Raw genomic sequence first — 26,070 nt, 5'->3', positions numbered from 1 at the left:
CATGCATGAGCTCCTTCAGTCTATAAATTAGCTTATACCTGGAGAAAACAATTCCAAGGGAAGGTAGGTATGTTTGGGGAGAATTGTCCTCGAACAGCAGAGAGGAGGCTGGAAGCTTAAGGCTGGTTAGCCTCACCTCGGTGGTGGTGGGAAAAGTAATAGAGACTCTGCTGAAGGAAAGGATAGCGAACTATCTTACACTCAGGAGGATTGCTGGACCCAAGGTAGCATGGATTCACCGGGGGAAGGTCCTGTCAGACAAATTTGATTGATTTTTTTGATTGGTTGACTAAAGAATTGGATTAAGGAAGAGCACTCGATATGATCTACTTGGATTTCAGCAAAGCTTTTGATATGGTCCCATATAGGAGGCTTGTGAATAAAATGAGAAGCTTGGGAGTGAGCGCCAAGTTTGTGGCGTGGGTAACAAACTGGTTGATGGATAGAAGACAGTGTGTGATGGTAAATGGAACCTACTCTGATGAGAGAGTGGCATTAAGTGGAGTGCAACAGGGGATCGGTGTTGGGCCCAGTCCTGTTCAATATCTTTGTGAGTGACATTACAGAAGGGATAGAAGGTAAAGTTCATCTATTTGTGGATGATACTAAGATCTGCAAAAGAGGGGACGTGCTGGAAGGAGTAGAGAGAACGAGACATGATTTAAGGAAGCTTGAACCGTAATCAAAGATATGGCAGCTGGGATTCAATGCCAAGAATTGCAGAGTCATGCATCTGGGTGTGGTAATCCAAAAGAGCCGTATGTGATTGGGGGGGGGGGGGGGGGGGTGTGAAGGGTTGTTGTGCACGGAGCAAGAGAGGGACCTTAGTGTGGTAGTGTCTAGCGATCTGAAGTCAGCAAAGCAATGTGACAAGGCGATAACTAAAGCCAGAAAAATGCTGGGCTGCATAGAGAGAAGAATAACCAGTAAGAAAAAAGAGGTGATAATCCCCTTGTACGGGGTCCTTGGTGAGGCCTCACCTGTAGTATTGTGTTCAGTTCTGGAGACCATATCTCAAAAGGGACAGAGACATGATGGAGGCAGTTCAGACAAGGGTGACAAAAATGGTGGGAGGTCTCCATCAAATGACCTGTGAGGAGAGATTGAAGGAACTAAACATGTATACCCTAGAGGAGAGGAGATGCAGGGGAGATATGATACAGACCTTCAGATACCGGAAAGGTTTTAATGATGCACATGAGACAATCCTTCTCCATTGGAAAGAAATCATTAGAACTAAGAGTCACGAAATGAAACTCCAGGAAGGATGACTCAGAAAAACGTCAAAATATTTCTTCACGGAGAGGGTGGTGGATGCCTGGAATGCCCTTCCAGAGGAGATGGTGAAAACAAAAACGGTAGAAAATTTAAAAGGAGCATGGGATAAACACTGTGGATCCCTAAAGGTTAGATGATGGAAAAGTGCGCATGGGGGTAACTTGCTGGTGTGGCGGTTACAACCCTTAACCAATAAGCCTTCATACTGTTGATGCAATTCATTATTGCTCTCTGCTATAATGGCAGGGGGAAAAAGGGAATTAGTTTCAGATAGCAACAAACAAGGACCTTGAATTTTACGATCTGGGAAAACAAATAAGTATGGGGGTAGCCTGCAGATGCAAAAGTTACTACTCTTAAACAATAAGCCTTAAACTTGTGATGTAACTTCAGCGTTGCTCTCTGTTTCAACTGCAAGAGATAATGGGGAATCAGACTCAGACAGTAACCAACAAGGGCCCTGACTTTAATGTTTTGGGAAACCAAGTATGGGGTTAACTTGTATGTTATGGCAGATGCCACTCCCTGATGCTACCATTGCAGGAGAGACCTGTATGGCACGGCTGATGCTACCATAAGCTTGGTCCTTTTCTGCTGTCATTTCTATATTTAAGAACATCTGTTCCAGCTAAGCAACTCTGCTTTCTCTAAGGACAAGCAGGTTTGGGACTCCTCACAAGCGAGGAATCCCTAGCTACAGACTGCCCTGAACGAAAAGGGGAAAACCAAAACCGTGCCCACGAGCCTTTCCTGTATTTCTTGTCTTTCATAAAGACAGCCTGGAACAAAAATAATGGGCCCTAGGAAGAGTGGAATTGGGTTCTACACTTCAAAAAGATTCCTCAGGATAGACTGGCCAACCTACTGCCACATTGGGAGTTCCTGTCCAAACAATACTGAGATGTGAATGTGTTGAGAGAATTCCACATTACAGCCTCGCAGATCTCTTCCATAGAGACCGATTTTAGGTGGGCCACGGACGCTGGCATGACTAACAATATGTCTTGAAATGGCCCACCTAGGCATAATAGAAGGAGATAAAAACTGTTAGACAATTTGAAAGTGTGTGTTTGTCAACAGCAATCTCAGATTTTTTGGTATCAAAAGAAAGAAAGAGCTGAGTGGACTTTCTACAGGCTCAGTCTGTTCCAGATAGAAGGTCAAGTCTTTTTTGCAGTCCAAATCATGTACCACCTGTTCACTTTTGTGGACATGAAGCCTGGGAAAGAATGTTAGAAGAATGACCGACTAAGATGAAGAAATTTAGTATAAGCTAGATAAGTCACGAAAGCCTAGGGCTTGAGGACCCCACATACTGAAATCATTATTACCAAAAATATGACCTTCCAGGTCAGGTATCTCAGCTCACAGGCGTGCAGAGGCTCAATGGTGGCTTTCATCAGCTGGATCAGTACCACCCTGAGGTTCTAAAACACAGCAGGAGGCTTGATGGGAGGCTTCAAATGAAGCTTGCACAGCATGAATCAGACATCTAAAGGCCATACAGAGGTAGGTCTACCTTCTATATAGTGATGATAGGTGCCAATTGCACTAAGGTGAGCCCTTACTAATTTGACCTTGAGATTTGACTCTGAAAGACGTAGAAGGTAATCAAGCAGTTTTTGTTTGAAGCAGAAGAGATCTATTGTCTTTTCTTCAAGCCACAGGCAAAACGTTTGCTTGACTTCATAGGACTTTCTCTGGAATCCTTCTTTGAAGCCAGAAACACAAGACATCTTCTGAAAGATCTAGGAATTGTAAAGCTACCCTCTCAACATCTAAGCTGAGAGAGAGCCAAGGACTTGACATTGGGATGATGCAACCACTCCTGATTTTTAATAAGGGTTGTTGGGGAATTCCCCAGCCTGACTGGGTCCCTGATGGTCATCTCAATAGCAGAAACCAAATATATCTTGACCAAAAGGTAGCTATGAGAATCATAATTCCTCGGCCTCTTCTGAGCTTCAGCAAAATCTTCTCAATAAGCAGAATTGTAAGGTATGTATACACCAACTCCAATCGAGGATGAAGGCATCACGGGCTAGTTTGACTTGGGTCCATTTCTAGGAACAGAAGAGTGGAACACTTCTGTTCTAAGAGAAAATGAGCAGATCTAATAGGAGTGTGCTCCATTCATGGAACATCTGGCTCGCAACCCTCCAGTCCAGGGACCATATGTGGGGTTCGACTGTGTCTACCGGGACATTCTCATTGCCTCCCAGGTATGTGGTTCTGAGGACCATTTCCTGAGAAATGGCTTAGTCCTACATTTGGACAATCTCCAAATACAGGAGGTACAATCCTATTCCTCTCTGCTTGTTGAAATAGAACATTGCTATTTAACTACCCATCCTAGACAAGGATTACCTTGTTAGCCTACTTATCTCTGAAAGTCTTCAGAGCATACTGAACCTCCCTTAGCTCCAGTAAGTTTATCTGACGAAGCCTTTCCCAAGCTGACTATAGGCATTGGGTACAGAGACTCTCTAGACCCAATGGACACATTGGTGTCCATTGGGTACAGAGACTCTCTCAACCCAATGGACACATCTGTAGTCAGAACAATTTGGACTGGAGGAAATGAGAAGCATATACCTCTAGTCAAACTGGAATCTATTCACTCCATGTAGGGAGTCCTTGAGCAGACACTATCTCAAAGATAGTAAGTGGTTTGAGGCACAACTACCTCAACTTTCCCATGCTGATGCCTGACAACTCGCTTGAATCCTCTCCACTATAGATATCAACGTGATAGCCCTCAGTTGTGGAAGGACGTTCCTTACCCGAGTCATGTCTAGCAGTGCTCTTAAACTTCAATTGAGGATGGACTCGTTAATGGACCAACTCCAACATCTAAATGGTTCTGCACATTGATTCTATGGCACCTACCTGAGGTGTGCTCTTGACCAATCAATTATCAAAGCAGAGAAAAACACATGCACTCCTAATTTGCATAACTGCACAGCTACCATGGTGAGACATTTTGTGGTGCGGACGCCAAGCCAAAAGGCAGGATACGATACTGGAAGCGATGATACCCTACTACAAATTGAGATATTTCCTGGAACTCTATGTGGGTGTAAGCACCCTTCAGATGGGGTGGGCAATGCTCTCTCACTTTTTTGAGAAGTGTGTTACAGACATCAATGTCTAGTCTTCTCCAGGAACTGACAATGATACCAAGCTGCTGAATGGCTAGAGAGACAAATATCAGCTAGACATCAGTCTGCATCAACATCTATGCCCTCAATGCCAGTGCCCTGATTCTGTGTATCGTCTAATCCAAAGCCTGCAGGATTTTCTTGTCCAGCTCCTCCCAAAAGACTGATGATGCCAACGTCTGTTGGGTAGCAAATTGGGGTGGCCACATCTTTCTAGGAAACCAGAGGTTATCGATGGCAAACACCTGAATCTGTGGAGACTGCGTGATTCCAAAGAATGCATCAAAGATGAACTCTCATCACCATGGGAGTGCTTCAAGGGGGGTCTCATTGCTGCAGATAGAATGTCTCTACTCCTGGCATTGTATATCGATGCTGGAACCAAAGAGGCTAAACCCTTTACTTTCTTCAGGTGGGAGCAGGCAGACAACAGTCCTCCTGATCCTCAAAGTTGAGGGAATTCATAGCCCTCCCAATGCTGATGCAGTTCCTGGCTCCATCAACATTAATATCACCGATGCAGTTACTAATGGGCTGGACTTAACAGATGTCAATGAGTTTTTCCATCAGGTCAAGCCAGGACCCCCCTAGGAGTCATGGTCATGCAAAGTCGACATTCCTAGATGTCATGGGTGGCCCTCAGGCACAGGATACATCTATCACGGGAATCTGTGAAGCCACTGGCAGACATTCGAGGAACAAAAGGAAAAACCACCATCATGAAATTCATCAACTCAATGATCGCTATGCTGTCAATGCCTCAGTGCACTGCATGAACACCAAAAACAAGCTTTAAAAAAAAAACAAACCATCTAGGGATGAAAAATCCTGTCAGGAAGGATGTCGAATGGATCCAGGGTCAGCAGAAGAAATCTGCGACTAGTGGGCTCCACAGAAAAGATGAGACTGAAGGGGCCCCAGCATGAACACACAGCAGTGGCATGATACACATGCCCAGTGAGGCATGCTTAAAGTTCTAGATAATGGCACCCACTTGTAAGAATAAACATCCTGCTTGTTTTCAAAGAAATTCTACTGCAAACTGGTGGCCTTGCATTTCTCATACATGTAGCCCCTCACACTAGCTGCTCAGAAAATATTCTGTAAGAAATGCACAGTACAGAGATACAGCAAATATTTTACTGTTATGTATATCTGTACTTAAAACTAAATGTGAAAAAAAATTCACTGAAAACAAAGACATCTTTTTATGAAGAATGCTATAAGACCAGTTTTCATTTGGCAGTTTCTATTAATTTTCTACCACTGATTTCCATAGGTGCACAATAGTTCAGTGCTGCTGAAATGTCAGGCACCAGGGTTACCATGGTTTCCAGCCTAGAGACTGAGCCCCCTTGAAATCACGCACCTTGGGAGGGGGAAGTGGCCCCTGGCCATGCATGCAAGAAGAAGAGTAGCTCCCAAGCTTGGCAGAGACTTAAAGTACTTACTAGAGGGGGAAGGAAGTAAAAAAGAAAGCAAAAGTGAGGGACTGAGTGAAAAGGAAGCTTTCAAAGATGAATGTGAATCAGGCAAAAGGGAGACTAGAAAAGATGAAATGGGATTGGAATAGGGCCTGAGACAGGGAGGAAAGACCAAGGTGAAAATGGGTTGGAGGACGAGAAATGAATCACGTAGGAGAGAGATAGGGAGGAGGAAAGTTGGAAGACATGATGAAAAGGTGAGATGAAAAATGTAGGGAGAGATGGAGAGAAGTACAGGAAAAAAGGTATCAGAACAAATGACAAACATATGGAAAGATGTAACAAAGAAAATGAGGAAGAGAGACAAAAGAATAGCATAAAATGTTTTTCTGTGTATTGGATTGTGTGGCTTCTGAATATTTTAAATGACCATATATTGTATGTACTTTTTAAATATTTTAAAATGCATAATTACAGACAATGTCAGTGCTCTATTCTGGATTAGCGTTATCTCCTGCACTTAGTATTTGCCACTAACATTTAATAAATTCAGTTTTTGCAACTTTTTTTTGAGAGGAGAGTATTGGGTGCTGTCAGCCTATAAGATGCATGGGGACAGGAGATAATGAAAGCGGGGCAAAATGTACACTGCAGGAATTATGCAATTTGTATCCTTTAACAGCATGTATAACCATGCTAATTTTCATAATACCCCAGGGTAGGGCAGACTATAGACCACTTCAGAAGATTGGCAAGACAGCGCTGGGACAATAAAAGTAAGGCAATGACTGACATTACCGCAACTGTCCTGACTGGCCCTCAGGGAAAAGGGATGGGAGGGGAAGCAGCTTCTGGGCCAATCAGTGCCTGGATGAGAAGGAAAAGAGCTGCAGTGGGGCCAAAGCAATGGAGAAATTACTTACCTGATAATTTCGTTTTTCTTAGCGTAGACAGATGGATTCAGAACCAATGGGTATAGTGTGCTCCTGATAGCAGTTGGAGATGGAGTCAGATTTCAATCTGATGTCAGCACCAGTATATATATCCATGAAGGAAGCTCTGCTCTTCGGTATTCTCATCTCAAAGCAATTGTGGATAAATGTATGTCTGGATAACTTGGTTAACTTTGTTTAAACTTGAATAACTTGAGAAACGTGATCAACTTGAACTGGTTGACGTGGACTATAGCTGGAAACCGCCAGTGCCCTCAATCGAGAAACGCCGACACCCGGTAACTATGGGTGTCCTAGCTGAAGGGAAGCGTGGCTTACCCGTATTTGTCTTGCTCTCGGGAATTGACTCCCGAGGTTTTCGTGCATAGCAGCAGCCGTGGGTGGGATACTGAATCCATCTGTCTACACTAAGGAAAATGAAAATTATCAGGTAAGTAATTTCTCCATTTCCTAGCGTGTAGCAGAAGGATTCAGGACCAATGGGATATACAAAAGCTACTCCCGAACCGGGTGGGACGCTGCCCGTAACCCACTTAGTACTGCCCTTACGAATGCTGTGTCCTCCAGAGCTTGAACATCCAGGTGGTAGAACCTGGCGAAGGTGTGAATGGAGGACCATGTCACCGCCCGACAGATCTTGGTGGGTGATAGCATCTTTGTTTCCGCCCAGGACACTGCCTGGGCTCTAATGGAATGGACCTTGACTTGTAGCGGTGGAGGCTTGCCTGCCTCTACGTAGGCCGCCTTGATTACTTCTTTGATCCAGTGGGCTATGGTTGCCTGCGAGGCCGCTTCTCCTTGTTTCTTCCCGCTGTGAAGGACGTATTGGTCCGTCTTTCGTACGGGTTCCGACCTTTCCAGGTATCGGACTAGGAGACTGCCGACGTTAAGGTGGCGAAGATGGCGAGATTCTTCCGAGCCCTTGTGCTCGTCTGGAGATGGCAGCAAGATGGTTTGGTTTAGATGGAAGTGAGAAACCACCTTTGGAAGGAAGGAGGGGACAGTGCGTAGCTCTATGGATCCCTGTGTGAACCTGAGAAAGGGTTTCCGACAGGATAGTGCTTGAAGTTCGGAGATGCAACGGGCCAAACGTATTGCCACTAGAAATGCAGTCTTCGAGGTTAGTAGTCGTAGAGACAGACCGCAGATAGGTGTGAAGGAGGCTCCCGCTAGGAAGTCTAGTACTAGACTGATGTTCCATAGGGGTACCGGCCACTTTAAGGGTGGACGGATCTGCTTGACCCCCTCTCAGGAAGCGGGAGTCGGATGAGATGTTAGGCTAATGCCTTCCACTTTGGTTCCGAAGCATGCCAACGTGGCCACCTGAACCTTGATGGAGTTGAAGGACAACCCCTTCTGGAAGCCGTCCTGCAGGAATTCCAGGATCGTGGGAATTTTGGCTGTCTGCGGAAGGACGTCGTGGTCTTCGCACCAGGCTTCGAATATTCTCCATATTCGTATGTAGATTACCGATGTGGAGAACTTGTGTGCTCGGAGCAAGGTGTCAAACACCACCCTCGAGTATCCGCTCTTCTTCAGGCGTGTCCTCTCAATGGCCAGACCGTAAGAGAGAATCAAGTTGGGTCTTCGTGGAGGATCGGGCCTTGCTGGAGCAGATCCCTGCATGGAGGCAGAGGGAGAGGGCTCCCCATCACGGCCTTCTTGGCCAGTCCAGGGCCACTAGAAGAACTAGTCCCCTGTGGTGCTCTATCTTGCGGATGATCCCGCCCAGTAGTGGCCACGGGGGGGAGGTGTATAACAGGTCTTCCTGTGGCCTGGTCTGGACGAGGGCATCGATCCCTTGGGATTGTGGTTCTCGTCTGCGACTGAAAAAGTTTGGAACTTGGGCGTTGGACCGGGTTGCCAGGAGATCCATGGCTGGGGTTCCCCAGCGGTTTACTATCAACTGGAAGGCTGTGGTCAACAGCTTCCATTCCCTTGGGTGTAGACTTTCTCTGCTGAGGTAGTCCGCAGTGACATTGTCTTTTCCCGCAATGTGGGCGGCTGAGATCCCTTGTAGGTTTGCTTCCGCCCACGCCATTAGGGAATCTATTTCCAGGGACACCTGTTGGCTTCTGGTTCCTCCCTGGCGGTTGATGTAGGCAACTGTTGTGGCGTTGTCAGACATGACTGACAGATTTGCCTTGGAGTCTGTGACGGAACCGTGGGCAGGCTAGTCTAACCAGCCGGGCTTCCAGTCAGCTGATGTTCCACCCCGACTCTTCCTTGTTCCATTGCCCCTGGGCCGTCAGTTCCTGGCATTGGGGTCCCCACCCTCATAGGCTCACATCTGTGGTGAGCAAGACCCAGGTTGGTGGAGATAACCTTACTCCCTTGCTTAGATGGTCTTCTTATAGTCACTATTGGAGCTGATTCCACACTTCCTCCGGGAGCTGGAGGCGAACGGAGTAGTCCTGGGACACCGGATTCCATCGTGACAGTAGGGAGCGCTATAGCGGTCGCAAGTGGGCTCTTGGCCATGGGACCACTTCCAGGGTTGATGTGATGAGTCAGAGGACTTTGAGGTAGTCCCATACTTTGGGGCAGGGACCTCCTAACAGGTTTCACAATTGGTTCATCAGTTTTCTTCTCCTTGTAGGGGGAAGAACGACCTTGTCTTGTCTGGTGTCGAACCAGACTCCCAGGTATTCTAGAGATTGGGAGGGCTGCAGTCAGCTCTTGTTTGTGTTGATGACCCACCCGAGGCTCTCCAGTAGAGTCTTGACTCTGGTGGTCGCCTCGTGACTTTCGTCTGGAGATTTTGCCCTGATCAGCCAATCGTCCAGATATGGATGTACGAGGATTCCTTCTTTCCTCAGTGTCGCCGCCACTACCACCATGATTTTAGTGAACTTGCAGGGGGCTGTGGCTAGCCCAAAGGGTAGCGCCCGGAACTGGTAGTGGTGGCCCTGGATCGTGAAGCGCAGGAATCGCTGATGCTCGTGATGGACTGGAATGTGCAGGTAGGCTTTTGACAGGTCCAGGGATGTAAGGAATTCTCCCGGCTGTATCGCCCTTATGACCGAGTGCAGGGTTTCAATGTGGAAGTGTGGCACCCTCAGGTAGCAGTTGACTGTCTTGAGGTCAAGGATGGGCCAGAACATTCCCTCTTTCTTGGGAATGATAAAATAGATGGAATAGTGCCCAGTATTTTGTTGTCCCAAAAAGCAAGAAGGTAGGCGATCTAAGAAAGCCATCAGGAAAACCACAAGGATTAGATGCCACGGTCTTTTTCAAACCTTTATTGCAGTGGAGACGTATATATTCTTATAGCCCGACTTTGGCCGAGTTTCACCGTTAACAGAACAGCTGCCTCAGGGGCTAAAAACAAATCATATAACACGCTTGGTTTAATATAAATAGATGATAAATAATCAAAATACCATAAATATTAAATGACTATCCAATAAAAACATTTCTAATACAAAATCATATATAAAAACAATTCATTAGTAAAATATCATATTTACAATGGTGACATTAAAATGAAAAATAAAAGTGGAGTAATGAACAATTAATTCAATTGCAGTTTGCCCATATTTGAAAATTTCTTTATTGCAATTTGTTTTTAGCCCCTGAGGCAGTTATTCTGTTAACGGCGAAACTTGGCCAAAGTCGGGCTATAGGAATATATACGTCTCCACTGCAATAAAGGTTTGAAAAAGACAGTGGCATCTAATCCTTGTGGTTTTCCTGACAGTATTTTGTTGTTGCATGAGCACCAGTATTATGGCCTTTAGGGCGAGCAATTTGGCCAGTGTGGTTTCCACTGCCGTCCTCTTGGAGGGTGCGTAGCAAGGAGATTTCACGAACTTGTCCGGAGGGATGTTGTGGAAGTCCAGATAGTATCCCTCTCGAATGATGGTTAGGACCCACTTGTCCGCTGTTATCTCGATCCATCTTTGGTAAAATAAGGCAAGTCTGCCCCCTATGGCTTCTTCCTGTGGATGGGTCGGCTGATTCTCATTGTGAGGTGCGGCTGGGGCCTGTGCCCGAGCCGACTCCTCTCTTGTGTTTGTTCCGAAAGGACTGGCCCCTGCCTACGGGTCAAGGGGCTTGGTATGTACTCTTGTAGGGTCAGAAGCGCTGTGATCCTCTGCCCCCAGGTAATTGGGGAGAGGGGCGTTGGCTTCTTTTGTTCTTGTCCTCCTGTAGCTGAGGTACTGGGAATTCGCCCCATTTGTTGGCCAACTTCTCCAGTTCGCTTCCGAACAGGAGGACTCCTTTAAAGGGCATTCTCGTGAGTTTAGTCTTGGAAGTCGCGTCAGCTGACCAACTTCTGAGCCAGAGGTGCCTTCTGCCTGAGGTGCATACCAGATCAGAGGTCGCATCCGTGAGGAAGGATACCGCTGGTTCTAGTGCTTCGCCAGGCGTGGCAGCATTCCTGGTTGTGGATAAGCAGGCATGTGTTGCGTTCCTGATCATGAATAAGCAGGCACGTGTTACTATGGTACAGCAGGCATAGCTGATAAGTCGAATGACTGTAAGGATGGATTCCAGACGTCTGTCCTGGGCATCCTCGAGTGCACTCCTCCCTCAACTGGGATGGTAGTGCACTTTGTGATCGCACAGAGCATGGCGCCCACTTTGGGGAACACTAGTAGATCTTTGGCTGAGGGTTCCAGTGGATATAGGGCTTCCAGGGCCCGCCCCCCTTTGAAACTGGACTCTGGGGCATCCTATCCAAGTTGATCAGCTATTGTACGGCTTGCAGCAAGGGGAAATGGCAGGAGGCCTGACGGAGCCCTTCTAGGAAAGGGTTCGTCTTTGATTCCTCTGTGGCATTTGTGGCTGGAATGGTGAGCGCCTTCAAGCTGAGAGTCACGAGATCTAGTATCTCGTCTTTGGAGAAGAAATGCTTCATGGTTCAGTAAGGTTCTGTTCCTGGAGGTATTTTCCCTTCCTCCAGGGGGTCTTGACCCTCGTCCAAGGTGTCCATGTCCCCTATAGTGAGGCTTTTGGCCGGGGGGGGGGGGGGGGGCACATCACTGGAAGGCATGGAGAGCCTTGGGAGGCAAGGGTCCTCTGGTGGCGGATGTGTCTGTGCCATTGGTGGCGGTTGCATGTGGACAAAAGTGTGTAGACCCTTAAAGAATTCTAGCCAGGAGAAGGATCCTGGGTCTAGATTAAAGGCCGCTGCGTTCCCCAGGAACCCCGTTTGGGGATGGGTCATGCTGGGGACCGAGAGGTCCAGATTCCTGTACTGGCTGGGGAGGGCCTTGTCCAGGTTCTCCCAGGGCCTCCTTGCACTGTAGACACCGAGCCGTGGCCTCCTCGTGCTGCGCCGCTCTTATGTGGCAGGCTGGGCAGAGGGCTTGTGCCTTGGTTTCTTGGCTTGTGCGCGTAGGTCACTGAAACCCAGGTCCTTGCGTTTAATGTGTGCGCCGGCTTAGTTATGCGTTCCGGGTGTGCCCAAGATGTGCGTGTAGGCCGGGATGCGCGCGCCGCTGTGCGGACGGCCTTAACTTGTGCGCCCGGCACAGTTGTGCGCGTAGCGGTGCGTACGGCACCTATGCGCGTGCCGCTGTTCACACAAGTAATTTATGCGCCCAGTTCATCCCAGTGCGCACAGTTCAGTAAGGCGGACAGAGCAACGAAATGGCGTCGGCGACCATGCGAGCAAGATGGCGACCATCTCAGAGGGTCTCCAAGTGGGAGGACCCTCGTATCCGATAGGGGTCTATCCGGACCTCGTATCCGGATCGTATCCGATGGTACAGACGCCGGCAGGCAATCTGTGCGGCTATCCGAGCCTCGGAGACCGGGGACTTAGAAAACGTTTTCTACTTTACCTTGTCTCGGCGTTTCCCAGTTTCGTTCCGGGCGGTCTCCGGCTGCGGGGGGAGAGGTAAGTACCTTCACCGCCGCGCTTGGTATTGCACCCGCTGCCTCTCAGCCGTTCCCGTTGCCGGGGGGCTAAGTCCACTAGGACCCATAAGTGAAATACTGTTCTCTCATTCGCTCTCCATGTCACCCACTAGGAGTAGCCTAGTGGTTAGAGCATAAGAACATAAGAAATTGCCATGCTGGGTCAGACCAAGGGTCCATCAAGCCCAGCATCCTGTATCCAACAGAGGCCAAAACCAGGCCACAAGAACCTGGCAATTACCCAAACACTAAGAAGATCCCATGCTACTGATGCAATTAATAGCAGTGGCTATTCCCTAAGTAAAATTGATTAATAGCCATTAATGGACTTCTCCTTCAAGAACTTATCCAAACCTTTTTTTGAACCCAGCTACACTAACTGCACTAACCACATCCTCTGGCAACAAATTCCAGAGCTTTATTGTGCGTTGAGTGAAAAAGAATTTTCTCCGATTAGTCTTAAATGTGCTACTTGCTAACTTCATGGAATGCCCCCTAGTCCTTCTATTATTTGAAAGTGAAAAGAACAGAGTCACAACTACTAGTTCAAGCAGTGGGCTATGAACCAGGAGACCAGGGTTCGAGGTCTGCTGTCGCTCCTTGTGACCTTGGACAAGTCACTTTACCTTCCATTGCCTCCTGTACATATAAGCCCTCTGGGGATAGAGAAATACCTGCAGTACCTGAATGTGATCCACTTTGAAGTGCTGAAAAATGTGCAAAAGCGGAATCTAAATAAATATAAATATTCCCTCTCTCTTTTAGAAATGTTCATACAGATGGACTGAAAGTAGATGACAAGAATTTTCATTTAAAAGGCAGTATGCATATCTCAGAAGTGTTAGCACTGTGACAGACAACATGCACTAAATAAATTATTAAATGTGAAACTTTAAGTTATAAGCATGCTGATAAAAGCTGGTCTATAACAAAGATTTGTGTAAAGTTTTCTAAATAATTGGGCTTCCTTTCCAATGGCTACACAATGAAAATGGCTTATGAAGTTTAATATATGCTGGTCTTGGTTTTATCATGCAATAAAATTTGTATAAGGTGGTATTGAAGAAAAGACAGGGAACGGCCTCTCCGTGGGAGAAAAAAATTGGAGAAATTACTTACCTGATAATTTCGTTTTCCTTAGTGTAGACAGATGGACTCAGGACCAATGGGTATAGTGTACTCCTTTTAGCAGTTGGAGAAGAATCAGATTTCAATCTGACGTCAGACCCTAGTATATATACCCCTGCAGGAAGTGCAGCTCTTCAGTATTCTCCTCGAAAAGCATTGTGGATATATGTGTGACTGACTGATTAACTTAATAATATGATTAACTTAAATAACTTCATAACTTGTTAGAACGTTTAAAACATGATTAACTTGAACTGGTTGATTGACTATAGCTGGAGACTGCCAGTGTACTCAACCGGAAAGCGTCGACACCCGGCAGGGTGGATGCCCTAGGTAGATGAAAACATGGCTTACCCTTGATTCATTGACAAAAAAACCATGTATAACAGCAGCCAAGGGTGGGATGCTGAGTCCATCTGTCTACACTAAGGAAAACGAAAATTATCAGGTAAGTAATTTCTCCATTTCCTAGCGTGTAGCAGATGGACTCAGGACCAATGGAATGTATAAAAGCTACTCCCGAACCGGGTGGGAGGCTGCCCGTGGTCCACTTAGAATTGCCCTTGCAAATGCCGTGTCCTCCTGAGCCTGCACATCCAGATGGTAGAATCTGGAGAAGGTATGGATGGAGGACCACGTTGCCACCCTGCAGATCTCGGCAGGTGACAACATTCTAGTTTCTGCCCAGGATACCGCCTGGGCTCTGGTAGAATGGGCCTTGACCTGTAGAGGTGGATGTTTTCCAGCTTCTATGTAGGCCGCCTTGATGACTTCTTTGATCCAGCGGGCAATGGTTGCCTGCGAGGCCGCTTCTCCTTGCCTCTTTTCTGCTGTGAAGGACGAAAAGGTGGTCAGTCTTTCATACTGGTTCCGCCATTTCCAGGTATCTGGATAGGAGTCTGCCGATGTTGAGGTGGCGTAGACTATGGGCTTCTTCCGAATTCTTCAAGCCATCCATCGTTGGTAGTGAGATGGTTTGGTTAAGGTGGAAGTGGGAGACCACTTTGGGAAGGAAGGAGGGCACCGTGCGTAGTTGGATGGACCCTGGGGTGAGAGTCTGGAGAATGGCTCACGGCAGGACAGTGCTTGTAGTTCCGAGATGCAGCGGGCCGAACACAAGGCCAGCAAGAACACAGTCTTTAAGGTTAACAGACGGAGACACAGGCCTTGGAGGCGGATCCCGCTAGGAACTCCAAGACGAGGTTGAGGTTCCATAGAGGTACTGGCCACTTTAGTGGTGGGCGGATGTGTTTGACTCCTTTCAGGAAGCGTGATCTGGGTGCGAGGCTATGCTGTTGCCCTCGTTCCCGGAGCCGTAGCATGACAATGCTGCCACTTGTACCTTGATGGAGTTGAGGGACAGACCCTTCTGTAGTCCATTCTGTAAGAATTCCAGGATCACAGGGACCTTGGAGGAGCGTGGCTTGACGTTGTGGTCTTTGCACCAGGCCTCAAAAACTCTCCAGATCCTTATGTACGTTATCGATGTGGAGAACTTGCATGCTCGGAGAGTATCTATTTCCGCCCCCGAGTATCCGCTCTCTCTCAGGCGGGCCCTCTCAATGGCCAGACAGTAAGAGAGAATTGAGCTGGGTCCTCGTGAAGGATCGGACCTTGTTGTAGTAGGTGTCTGTGTGGGGGCAGGGGTAGTGGATTCCCTGCCAATAGTCTTCTCATGTCTGCGTACCAGGGTCTTCTGGCCAATCTGGAGCCACCAGAACTAGACCCCTGTGTCGCTGTATCTTGTGTATGACTGCTCCCAGCAAGGGCCACGGCGGGAAGGCGTATAGCAGGGTCCCCGGTTGCCAGGTCTGTACCAGGGCATCGATCCCCTGGGACTGCGGATCCTGCCTGCGGCTGAAGTATCTGGGTACTTGAGCATTGGATCTGCTTGCTAGAAGGTCCATGTCTGGGGTCCCCCACCGATTCACTATCATCTGGAAGGCTGTGGACGACAGCTTCCATTCTCCTGGGTTTAGACTTTCCCTGCTGAGGAAGTCTACCGTGATGCTGTCTTTTCCGGCGATGTGGACGGCAGAGATCTCCTGGAGATTTGCTTCCGCCCATGCCATCAGGAGGTCTATTTCCAGGGACACCTGTTGGCTTCTGGTTCCGCCCTGTCAGTTGATGTAGGCCACAGTCGTGGCGTTGTCTGACATCACCCTGACCGCTTTGTCTCGGAGTCTGTGGACAAACCGCAGGCAGGCTAGTCTGACTGCCCGCGCTTCTAGGCGGTTGATGTTCCATCCCGCCTCTTCTGCGTTCCACCGTCCTTGGGCGGTTAACTCTTCGCAAGTGTGCTCCCCATCCATGTAGACTAGCATCTGTGGTGAGCAGGGTCCAGGTTGGGGAGGATAGTCTTGATCCCCGGCTCATGTGGCTGGTCTGCAGCCACCACTGTAGCTGGGTCCGGATTCTGCCCGGGAGTGGTAGATGTACAGTGTAGTTCTGGGACCATGGGTTCCACCACGATAGAAGTGAGCGCTGTAGGGGCCTCATGTGGGCTCGCGCCCATGGCACCACTTCCAGTGTGGATGCCATCAGCCCGAGGACTTGCAGGTAGTCCCATGCTGTGGGACGAGGAACGCTCAGCAAGGTCTGCAGTTGGTTCCGCAGTTTTGATCTCCTTGTGGGGGTCAAGCTGACCTTGTCTTCCTTGGTGTCGAATCGGACTCCTACGTATTCCTGTGAGGGCTGTAGGGAGCTTTTGTTCGTGTTGACCACCCATCCTAGGCTTTCCAGCAGTGTTATCACTCTGCTGGTCGCTTGGTGGCTTTCCTCCAGTGACTTTGCTCTGATCAGCCAATCGTCTAGGTAAGGGTGAACAAGGATTCCTTCCTTCCTCAGTGTTGCCGCCACCACTACTATTACCTTGGTGAACGTCCGGGGTGCTGTGGCTAACCCAAAGGGTAGTGCCCGGAACTGATAGTGATGATTCAGGACCTTGAAGCGTAGGTAGCGCTGGTGTTCCTGATGAATTGGGATGTGTAAGTAGGCCTCCGAAAAATCCAGGGATGTGAGGAACTCTCCTGGTTTTATTGCGCGTATGACGGATCGTAGGGTTTCCATGCGGAAGCGGGGGATCCTTAGGTGGCGGTTGACCGACTTGAGGTCCAGGATAGGCCTGAATGTACCCTCTTTCTTGGGTACGACAAAGTAGATGGAGTAATGTCCAGAATTAATTTCTTGTGTAGGCACCGGGGTTATGGCCTCGAGGGCCAGAAGTCTGGATAGAGTAGCTTCCACTGCCGCCCTCTTGAGGAGGTCGTGGCAGGGGGATTCCACGAACCTGTCCGGAGGGGTTCGAAGGAAATCCAGGTAGTACCCCTCCCGGATGATAGCTAGGACCCACTTGTCCGAAGTTCTCTCGACCCATCTGCGGTAGAATACTATTCTGCCCCCTATGGCTTCTTTCCCTTGGATGGGTCGGCTGATTCTCATTGTGGGGTGCGGCTGGGGCCTGTCCCCGAGCTGGCTCCCCTCTTGTTGTGCTTGGTCCGAAAGGACTGGTTCCTGCCTGTAAGGTGGGGTGCTTGATAGTTGCTCTTGTAGGGGTTGAAGCGCTGCGAGCTTCTGCCCCTGGCGGACCTGTGGAAGGGAAGCTGATTTCTCTTCGTCCTGTCTTCCGGCAGGCATTGTAATGGGGAGTCGCCCCATTTGTTGGACAGTTTCTCTAGTTCGCTGCTGAACAGGAAGGATCCTTTGAAGGGCATCCTCGTGAGGCGTGTCTTGGAAGAGACGTCAGCTGACCAATTTCGAAGCCAGAGTTGTCTCATGGCCGCCACTGCGGACGACACTCCTCTGGCTGCCGTGCGCACTAGATCGGAGGCAGCGTCAGTGAGGAATGATACTGCTGGTTCCATGTCTTCTCCCGGAGTGTTTTTCCTGGCTTGTGATAGGCAGGCACGTGTCACCACGGTGCAGCAGGCCGCAATCTGCAGTGACATGGCTGCAACTTCAAATGACTGTTTTAGGATGGCTTCCAGGCGCTGGTCATGTGCATCCTTAAGCGCCGCTCCTCCCTCCACTGGGATGGTAGTGCGCTTGGCGACCGCGCAGACTATGGCGTCCACTCTAGGGCATGCCAGAAGCTCCTTGGTCGCTGGGTACAGGGGGTACATGGCCGCCAAGGCTCGTCCCCCTTTGAATGTGGACTCCAGGGTATTCCATTCCAGGTCAATTAGCTGTTGTGCCGCCTGTAAGAGAGGAAAATGGCGAGATGTCTGGCGAAGGCCCTCCAGCAGAGGGTTCGTTCTAGGTTCCCCCAAGGTGCCTTGGCCCGGGATAGCGAGTTCCATTAGACATTGAGATATGAGGTCCGGGAGCTCGTCCTTTGTGAAGAAGCGTCTCATGGTTCGGTGTGGCTCTGTCCCAGAGGGAAGTTCCCCCTCCTCCAGGGGCTCAACTTCCTCTTCGGAGAAATCCGTGTCCCCGCAGCCGGGACTTCTGGGTGGTGGGAGCCTGTGCCTAGGCCTCAAGGGTCCTCCTGAGAAGCATGTGGCTGATCAGCCAGAGGTGCAGTTTGCATCTTGACAAAGGCGTGAATCCCCTTGAATAACTCCACCCAACATATTGACGCTGGGTCTAAGTTCAGGGGCGCAGGTTCTCTGGGGGTCCCCGTCTGTGGGGGACGACCCACTGGGGCCTGCTAGGTCTGGGGTACCCCCTGAGGAGCTAGCACTGGGCCCTGGGTAGGACTGGCCCTGACCTGGATCTCCCAGGGCCTCCTCACAGTGTGCGCACAGGGCGTCGGCCTCCTCGCTCTGTGCGGCTCTGATGTGGCATGCAGGGCAGAGGCCTTGAGCTTTTATTCCTGCTTCTGGAGGTGCCATGTCTGTGAACGCGTAAGCTCTTGTGCGCTCCCAGTGCACCTGAGATGTGTGCGCAGCTATGCGCCTAGCCGTAGATATGCGCCCGACTCTGTGCGTGCAACTTATGTGCGCAAGATTTTATGTGCGCATAAGTTTATGCGCACAAGGATTTTTGTGCGCTTAGCTCGATTTGTGTGCTCGGATCGAACAGCGGCCGGTGCAGCGAATAGGGCCAAGATGGCGACGGCGAGCATGCGGGTAATATGGCAACCTCCTCGGAGGGTCTCCACGTGGGCAGACCCTTGAAAATAGCCGGGGCCTGGCCCTGCTAGGGCGGATCAACCCGGTGGCACTGGTTCCGATCGGTGACCCATGCTCCTCCTCGATCCTCGGAGACCGGATTCAAACAGTAGATTTCCACCTTACCTTGTCTTTGGCGCTTCCCGGTTTTGTTCCGGGCGGTCTCCGGCTGCGGGGGGAGAGGGCCAATACCTTCACCGCCGCGCTCAAGGGGTGCACCCGCTGCCTCTCAGCCGTGCCCGAGGATCGGGGGCTAGGTCCTCGCCGCGATTCGGCCGCCAGACCGAGGCTCACCTCAGAGTGACCACGGAAATCACCTCGGGAATCTCAACTGGGGAGGGACCCGAGGGTATCACCGAAGGAGAGCGGGCTCATCTTCAGGTAGGTTTTTCCCCTTTAATTTTGGTTTTCTTCTTTGGATTTGGTTCAAACGCTGCGAGAGCGTGCAGATAGTCCCTAACTGCTATGGAGATGGAAAATACTGAAGAGCTGCACTTCCTGCAGGGGTATACGTACTAGGAGCTGACGTCAGATTGAAATCTGATCCGTCTCCAACTGCTAACAGGAGTACACTATACCCACTGGTCCTGAGTCCATCTGCTACATGCTAGGAAAATCTGCATTTTAAAAAAAACCCAATCACAGAACTGGAACAGAGGATACTTAAAATAGGAAAAGTGAGGGGTAAACTAAAGATCAAATGAGGTTTGCATTACAATACTGCATCAGAAAGGGAAAACAGACTGGCTGGACCTGATAATCTGTATACTATGTTTCTATGATGATATAGTAACATAGTATATGACAGCAGAAAAAGATCAACAATCCATTTAGGTTTGCCAAGATATTCCTGTCCACACTACTAAAGATATATACCCCAGCTGCCAGCCACAGAGTGTGAGACCACCTGTCCAATATTGCTTAACCCAGAAAGCTTTTGCCTTCTCTTATCTTGAGTAGATGATCCACTTCCGTTCCCTGTCTAACTACAAAGCTTTATAATAATCTGAACAGCTACTAATTCCAGAGCGATTGTTGCTCCTATGTCCCCATGGCTTTTCCAGACAGACCTCACTACTACCAATCTGCTGCATGAATCCAGCTGATGTCTGGGGAGTTGTAGCCTGCTACTACCAACTCAACTACTCCTACGACATGCAGTGTTGTTAGGTCATGCTGCCACTATTTACTGTTTTGCAAATAAGGATCCTCTGTGCGTATTCCATGCCTCTGAATTCTATTACTGTTTTAGCCTCCAGCACTTGCTTTGGAAGGACATTCCATGCATCCACCACCGTCCTTTGTGCAAAACTATTTCCTGATGTTGCATGTGAGTATATGTCCTTGGAATCTAATATCATGACTCCTTGCTCTAGAACCTCCGTTCTACGGAAAAAAAGGTTTACTTCTTGTGATACTTTCAAATACATGAACGATATTAATGCACATTTCCAGTGTCTCTCCTACTCTAGGATATACATATTTAGATCCTTTAGTCACACCTCTCACAGGGCTTTTGGTAGAGACGTACATCATTTTGGCAGCCTCTCTCTGAATTGCCTCCACTCAGCCTACATCCCGCAGGGTCTCTACAATTGAATAAAATGTTCTAGGTGAGTTGTCACCAACAACCTGTACAACAGCATAATTGCCTTTTTTCTACTAGTTTTGCCTCTCCCAACTCTAGAATCCTACTGGCTCTCACCTTTGTTGTATTGCTACCATTACATCATTGGATATAATCACGCTAAAGCCACTTTCCTGCCTGGAGGCCATCACGGTTTCATCCTCCTTATTCCAGCATGTGCTGCTCCTTTGGTTTTCGGCACCCCAAATTCACAACTGTGCAATTTTTAGCACCGACACTTGGCTGTCATCTCTCAAGCTTTTTTACATAGGTTCTCATTCTGCCTACTCTTTCCAGGGTGTCCACTCAGTTGCAGATGTTACTGTCATCTGCAAAAAGAGTAAACATATTCTTCCAACTCCTCCACAATATCGCTAAAGATACTGAGCATAACAGTCCTAGGACCAATCCCAGAGGTAAATCCACTCATCACCTTTTTTTTTTCACTTTATCATTTACCAGCTTGCTCTGCTATCCTTCAACCTGCTTCTAAACCAGTCCACCACCATAGGTCCCACCAGAGACAGTATTTACAAATCTCCTGAAATATCACATCCAGCAAATACCCCAATTTAACTCCCTAGTCATGCAATCAAAGGAATTGATACTATTTGTGTGGCATGATCTCCCCTCTCGTAATATCATGCTGCTTCTGGCCCACTAGAATAAAGATGCTTTATGAGACTTTCTTTGGGAAGTCTCCATTAATCTACCCATCACTGTCTTTAGATTAATCAGCCTGTAATTTCCAACTGCTTCATTATTCAGGTGCACAGAACCACTTCCATCTGTGGATCTTTCAGTGGACCTGCCAGACATTATCTCCCCAACCTTTTTAATATTTTAGAATAGGGATGAGCAACTTTGGTCCTCAAGAGCCACAAACAGCTCTGGTTTTCAGGATATCCAAAATGAGTATTCATGAGATAAATTTACATGCACTGCCTCCACTGTACACAAATATGTCTCATGCATATTCATTATAGATATGTTGAAAATCAAGCCTGCTTGTGGCTCTTGAGGACTGAGTTGGCCACCTTATCTGACTCCGTAGCTTTGTTCACCTTCAGTTTTTTACTTTCAAACAACTTCCACAAATGGTGTGACATCTACTCCACTACCAAATGTATCCTTTCCAACAGCTGGTGATCCCTCCAATCCCTTCTTCAGTTAATACTGAACAAAGTATTTATTTACCATTTCTTCTTTTTCCTTGTCCCCCCTCCATACTTTCCTTTTCTCTTCTCGTTTTTATAATCCCACCTCTGCATTTCCTTTCTTCACCAATATGTATAAATTTGGATGTATTAGGATAGAAATGTAAATAAATAAAATATCTGAAAATTCTTATCAACTCCCTTGACCTTTTTTTCTTCCACTTGCTCCTTTGCCATCCTGCCTACTTTACCTGCCTTTTTCAACTTTACCAAATATTTTTCCATGTGCTCTTTCTTAGAGGCATCATATGTTTTGAATGCTAATTTTTTAGTCTTACCATTTTAGCCACATCTTTTGAAAACCATGCTGGTTTGTTTTTCCTCTTTTTTTCCATAAAGGTTTGTCTGTCTTCTTGGTTCATTTTAGTTTAGCCCAGTTGGCATCCAGCCTGCCAGCATCTCCTGAAGTTACTTCACAATTTTACTAAAGTTGCCTCTCTGCCTTGGCTAGTATATCAAATAAGGCTGTCTGAGGATCACTGGAACGCAAGTAGTTACTTACCTACACATAAGAAATGCTAGCCCCGTGAAGGGAGTCCAGGATCTCTGATTGGAGCACCTCATTTGCCCAATCCTAATTCAGCAAGTTAAAATCTCTCATCAAAACCTCTGCCTTTGGATGTCTTTGATGGCCTATTTCAGAAGTTTGTAGACTAAACCAGAGTAGATGGGAGCTCTATTTCCACTCTCCAAGATAGAGTACCTTCTCCTTGTCTCCTGATCTCAGTTATTTTATATTACTATTTCCTTCTTTTAAATAAAGATCTACTCCTTCACCTTTACCGCATCCTTATTCTTCCTGAACAGATTATAGCCAGGTATAGTTGTATTCCATTCACGGAACTCACTGAATCACATCTCTTGCAATAGCAACAATATCTAGGTGTACCTCTGCTATTAGGGTTTGCAGATCTGGAATTTTATTGCCAAGATTATGATTATTAAGAACATAAGAAGTTAACATACTGGGACAGACCAAGGGTCCATGAGGTCCAGCATCCTGTTTCCAACAGTGACCAATTCAGGATGCAAGTTCCTGGCAAATACCCACGAATTAAATAAATCCCATGCCACTAATGCCAATAATAAGCAGTGGCTATTCCCTAAGTCAATTTGATTAATAGCAGTTTAAGGACTTCTCCCTCGGGAATATCCAAACTTTTTTTAAATCTAGCTACGCTAACTTCCTTAACAATATCCTCTGGCAATGAATTCCAAAGCTTAATTGTGAGTTGAGTGAAAAAGAATTCTCTCATATTTATTTTAAATATGCTACTTTCTAACTTCATGGAGTGCCCCATAGTCCTTGTAATATCTAAAAAAGAGTGAATAACCGATTCACATATACTCATTCTCATGATTTTAAAGACCTCTCATATCCACCCTCAGCCATCTTTTCTCCAAACTTAACAGCCTTAACCTCTCTAGCCTTTCTTCATAGGGGAGGCATTCCAAACTTACAGCCATTTCTCCTTATCTTGTTTAGCTTGTATTGCCTTGTCTAACTTGTTGCTCAAGAGCAGTCTTCTGAGATAATTTTCACTCGTAAACTTAGCTTAATGCTATATAAAGCTCAATGTCTTTGCTACATAACACTTTTTTGGATAATTATGTTCCATTTACCTTCCTAAATCCAGAACTTCCTTCTTGAGATCTTTCCCTCTCAGCTTACCACCCTCCAAAAAGTTTTTTCTTCTTATATTTGGATTTTCCAATGTCTGTTATCTCTATCTAAACAGAGCACTGAAATTCATTAAAATAAACTATTCCAATTGACATGCAAGTGATTAAAGGCCAACACTGATGTCACAATAGGCCACGACATCAAGACTGAGCGATAATAAAGTTGAAATGATCACATATCACAAGGAAATCAGCCATATTCAATCCATATTCACTATTATTTTTCTAAATATATACAAAATTAGTGAACAAATGTGACTGAGATAAGCAACCAACAGAAACAAGTGAAGAAAGGAAAATTTCTGGAAAGACTGAAAACTTGCTTTTTCTTTAATAGCCTTCAATAATTCAATAAACATGTCTCACATACACAAAAATGTGTACAATCACACTAAGATTCTGCACAATATATTATTAAAGCATCAGCCCGAAAAGAGAAGCTACCACAGGATCCAATCTATTTCTGGTGGTCACAAAAGTATTTGGTTGTGGAGTACCAGGCTGCAAACTAGAAAAGCCAAGATTCACCTCACACTAACATGCATTGTATGCAAGTCACTTCACCCTCCATTACCTTGGTACAAATGTAGAGGCCAAATTACTAGTTTTTTTTCCCTATTCTGTTTCTATAGGGGAAAAAATAGTTAAAAAAAAAAAAAGCCCTCAGATTGTAAGTCTTAAAATGGCTGACCAGTCATAAATAGAAGACTAAAAACAATAATAAAAAAAAAGTCCACGCTGAACAGTCCAATAAGATTTCTACATGTAATTTTTATATATAGTGATTGGCCAGCAAGTCATTTCATAAACGGGTTTGATCAATGGATGTAGCATAGGACTGCTAAATCAAGCACTTGCCTAGACAATATTTAAGAAGTTAGGATGCTTCAAGAATGTGTCAGGTAGCGCTTGGAAGTCATTCATATAAAAAGTCGAATAGCTAGATAGGTAATGCGCAATGCGGGACATCAGACTGAGAAGTCTGTGTACAAATCACTTTCGACATAGACACAAAGTAGAAAACAAATCATTTAGTGTATCTTGCCCGGAGGCTCAATGAGGGAGGACAAAAGACATTCGCGCAGCCTAGCAATCCTATTAAAAAAAACAAACCCCGATGTTTAGGTAGCGTCTAACCTGAATTCACTTGAAAGGCCAGTTTACAGCTCATAAAATGTATGACACTGTGATGTGCAGGAGACCGGAACTCTGTGCATGCGCTGCTCATGAAGAACCTAACCCCCCCCCTCCATCCAGCACCACCCGTACAGGCAAAACTCGAGAGCGCGCCTCAAGATCAGTGCTCGCGGCTTCTCCCGGCCATGCGCATGCGCGACGCCGGCCGCCGACCAACCTCGCACCCAGCAACAGGACGGCGCCGCGTCTTTAACCGCCGCTCGCGCGCGAACAAAAAAAAAAAAAAAAGGCCAAGCAGAGAGCACGAGCCTTTTCCCTCCGTTCTCCCGTCTCCGGCTATATGGTTAGTGCTCGTCACAGGCCACGCCTACAAAAGCCAAGATACCACCGCCGCTTATGGTAATAGTGGAGGTGGATGTGGTGATGATGATGGTTAGCAATCCCTCCCACTCCCCTACTCTCATCGGTTTTTTGTTTTTTTTTTTTACACAGACACGTTCGCTGCAAGACTCGGGCAGGCCGCCACTTCTTTCCATTTAACAGCGACCTCCCGGGCAGGTGCCTGTCACCTGAAGCGATTGAAAACAAACCCTTAAATGGCGGCAAAATTACTCACGCTGCCGCCTGACAGGAAACCCGCGTCCTCTCCGCCGCTGCTTCTTCTCGGACTGGACAAGATGGCGCTAGGAAAGTCTCGCCCGGAAATGCAAAGTGTGATGGACATGTAGTCGTCACTGCTTCCCTCACCAACTTCCGGTGCAGGACGGGAGCATAGAGCTGGCGCGCCCTAGTTTGTTAAACTCCACCCCCAGCGGTTCTGCCTCTTGCTACATTTTTGAAAGGGCTTTATCAATAGAAACAGAGAGCCCTCTGGCGAGTTATTCCTGTAGTATCCACAAGTAATAAGTATTGCTTCTGGATCAAACGAGACTTTTGTAGATTGAGACCTTGAGCTATGCTCGTGGGGGGACTGGAGGAAGTAGCCTGAAGAGAAGGTTGGGTTGATGCTGGTTTAATATAGCATATCCCCAAAACACAAAAATCGACCTCAGCGATAATAAAGATGGTAAACTTTCTCTACTACCATGCTCAGAAAAAAGCTCCATTTTTAGTTCATTTTAACTTACTCCCGCTAGCGCTGAACACTAGTAGGGTGTATTTGCATAGCTCCCCCTCCCTATTTTTCATTATGATTTTCAAATAATAAATATCATCGCCTATCACAAATTTACAAAAAGGGCTTTAGAGTGGTTATGGTTAAAATGTATTTATATACCAGTCCTAGCCAGGGTAGTTCACAACAAAGCATAACCACAGGGTGTTCACAATAAAACTAACTTCCAATCAGTCCCAGCTGACAACAGATCTTTGATGGGTACTAAAAACTGTACATCATCTACATACCTGCAGTAGTTGATACCAAACCAGGCTAATAATTTACACAAGGGTAACATACATTGAAAAGGGTAGGTGATAAGGCCTT

General features: G+C 47.2%; 1 protein-coding gene across 13 annotated transcripts in view; it reads right to left on the bottom strand.

Moving 5' to 3' along the window:
• Nucleotides 1-25,334, bottom strand: part of PNISR (PNN interacting serine and arginine rich protein) — a 145,995-nt gene extending 120,661 nt beyond the window's left edge. For 2 of the 13 annotated variants that reach the window (XM_029595377.1, XM_029595380.1), the window contains exon 1: nt 25,204-25,334. Coding sequence is in view for 6 of the 13 variants with exons in the window: in XM_029595373.1 (XP_029451233.1) it covers nt 24,588-24,678 (91 nt within the window). In the remaining 7 variants the exon portion in view is untranslated. Of the gene's footprint in view, nt 1-24,587; nt 24,700-25,203 lie in introns of those variants that run through there. The other 11 variants (XM_029595382.1, XM_029595383.1, XM_029595372.1 and 8 more) reach the window with 9 other exon arrangements.
• Nucleotides 25,335-26,070: the final 736 nt, after the last annotated feature.

Source organism: Rhinatrema bivittatum, chromosome 3 (genome assembly GCF_901001135.1).
Source record: "Rhinatrema bivittatum chromosome 3, aRhiBiv1.1, whole genome shotgun sequence".
NCBI classification, from domain to species: Eukaryota; Metazoa; Chordata; class Amphibia; order Gymnophiona; family Rhinatrematidae; genus Rhinatrema; species Rhinatrema bivittatum.
Note: the sequence above shows the minus strand (reverse complement) of the source record. Positions and strands in the feature narration are given on the sequence as shown.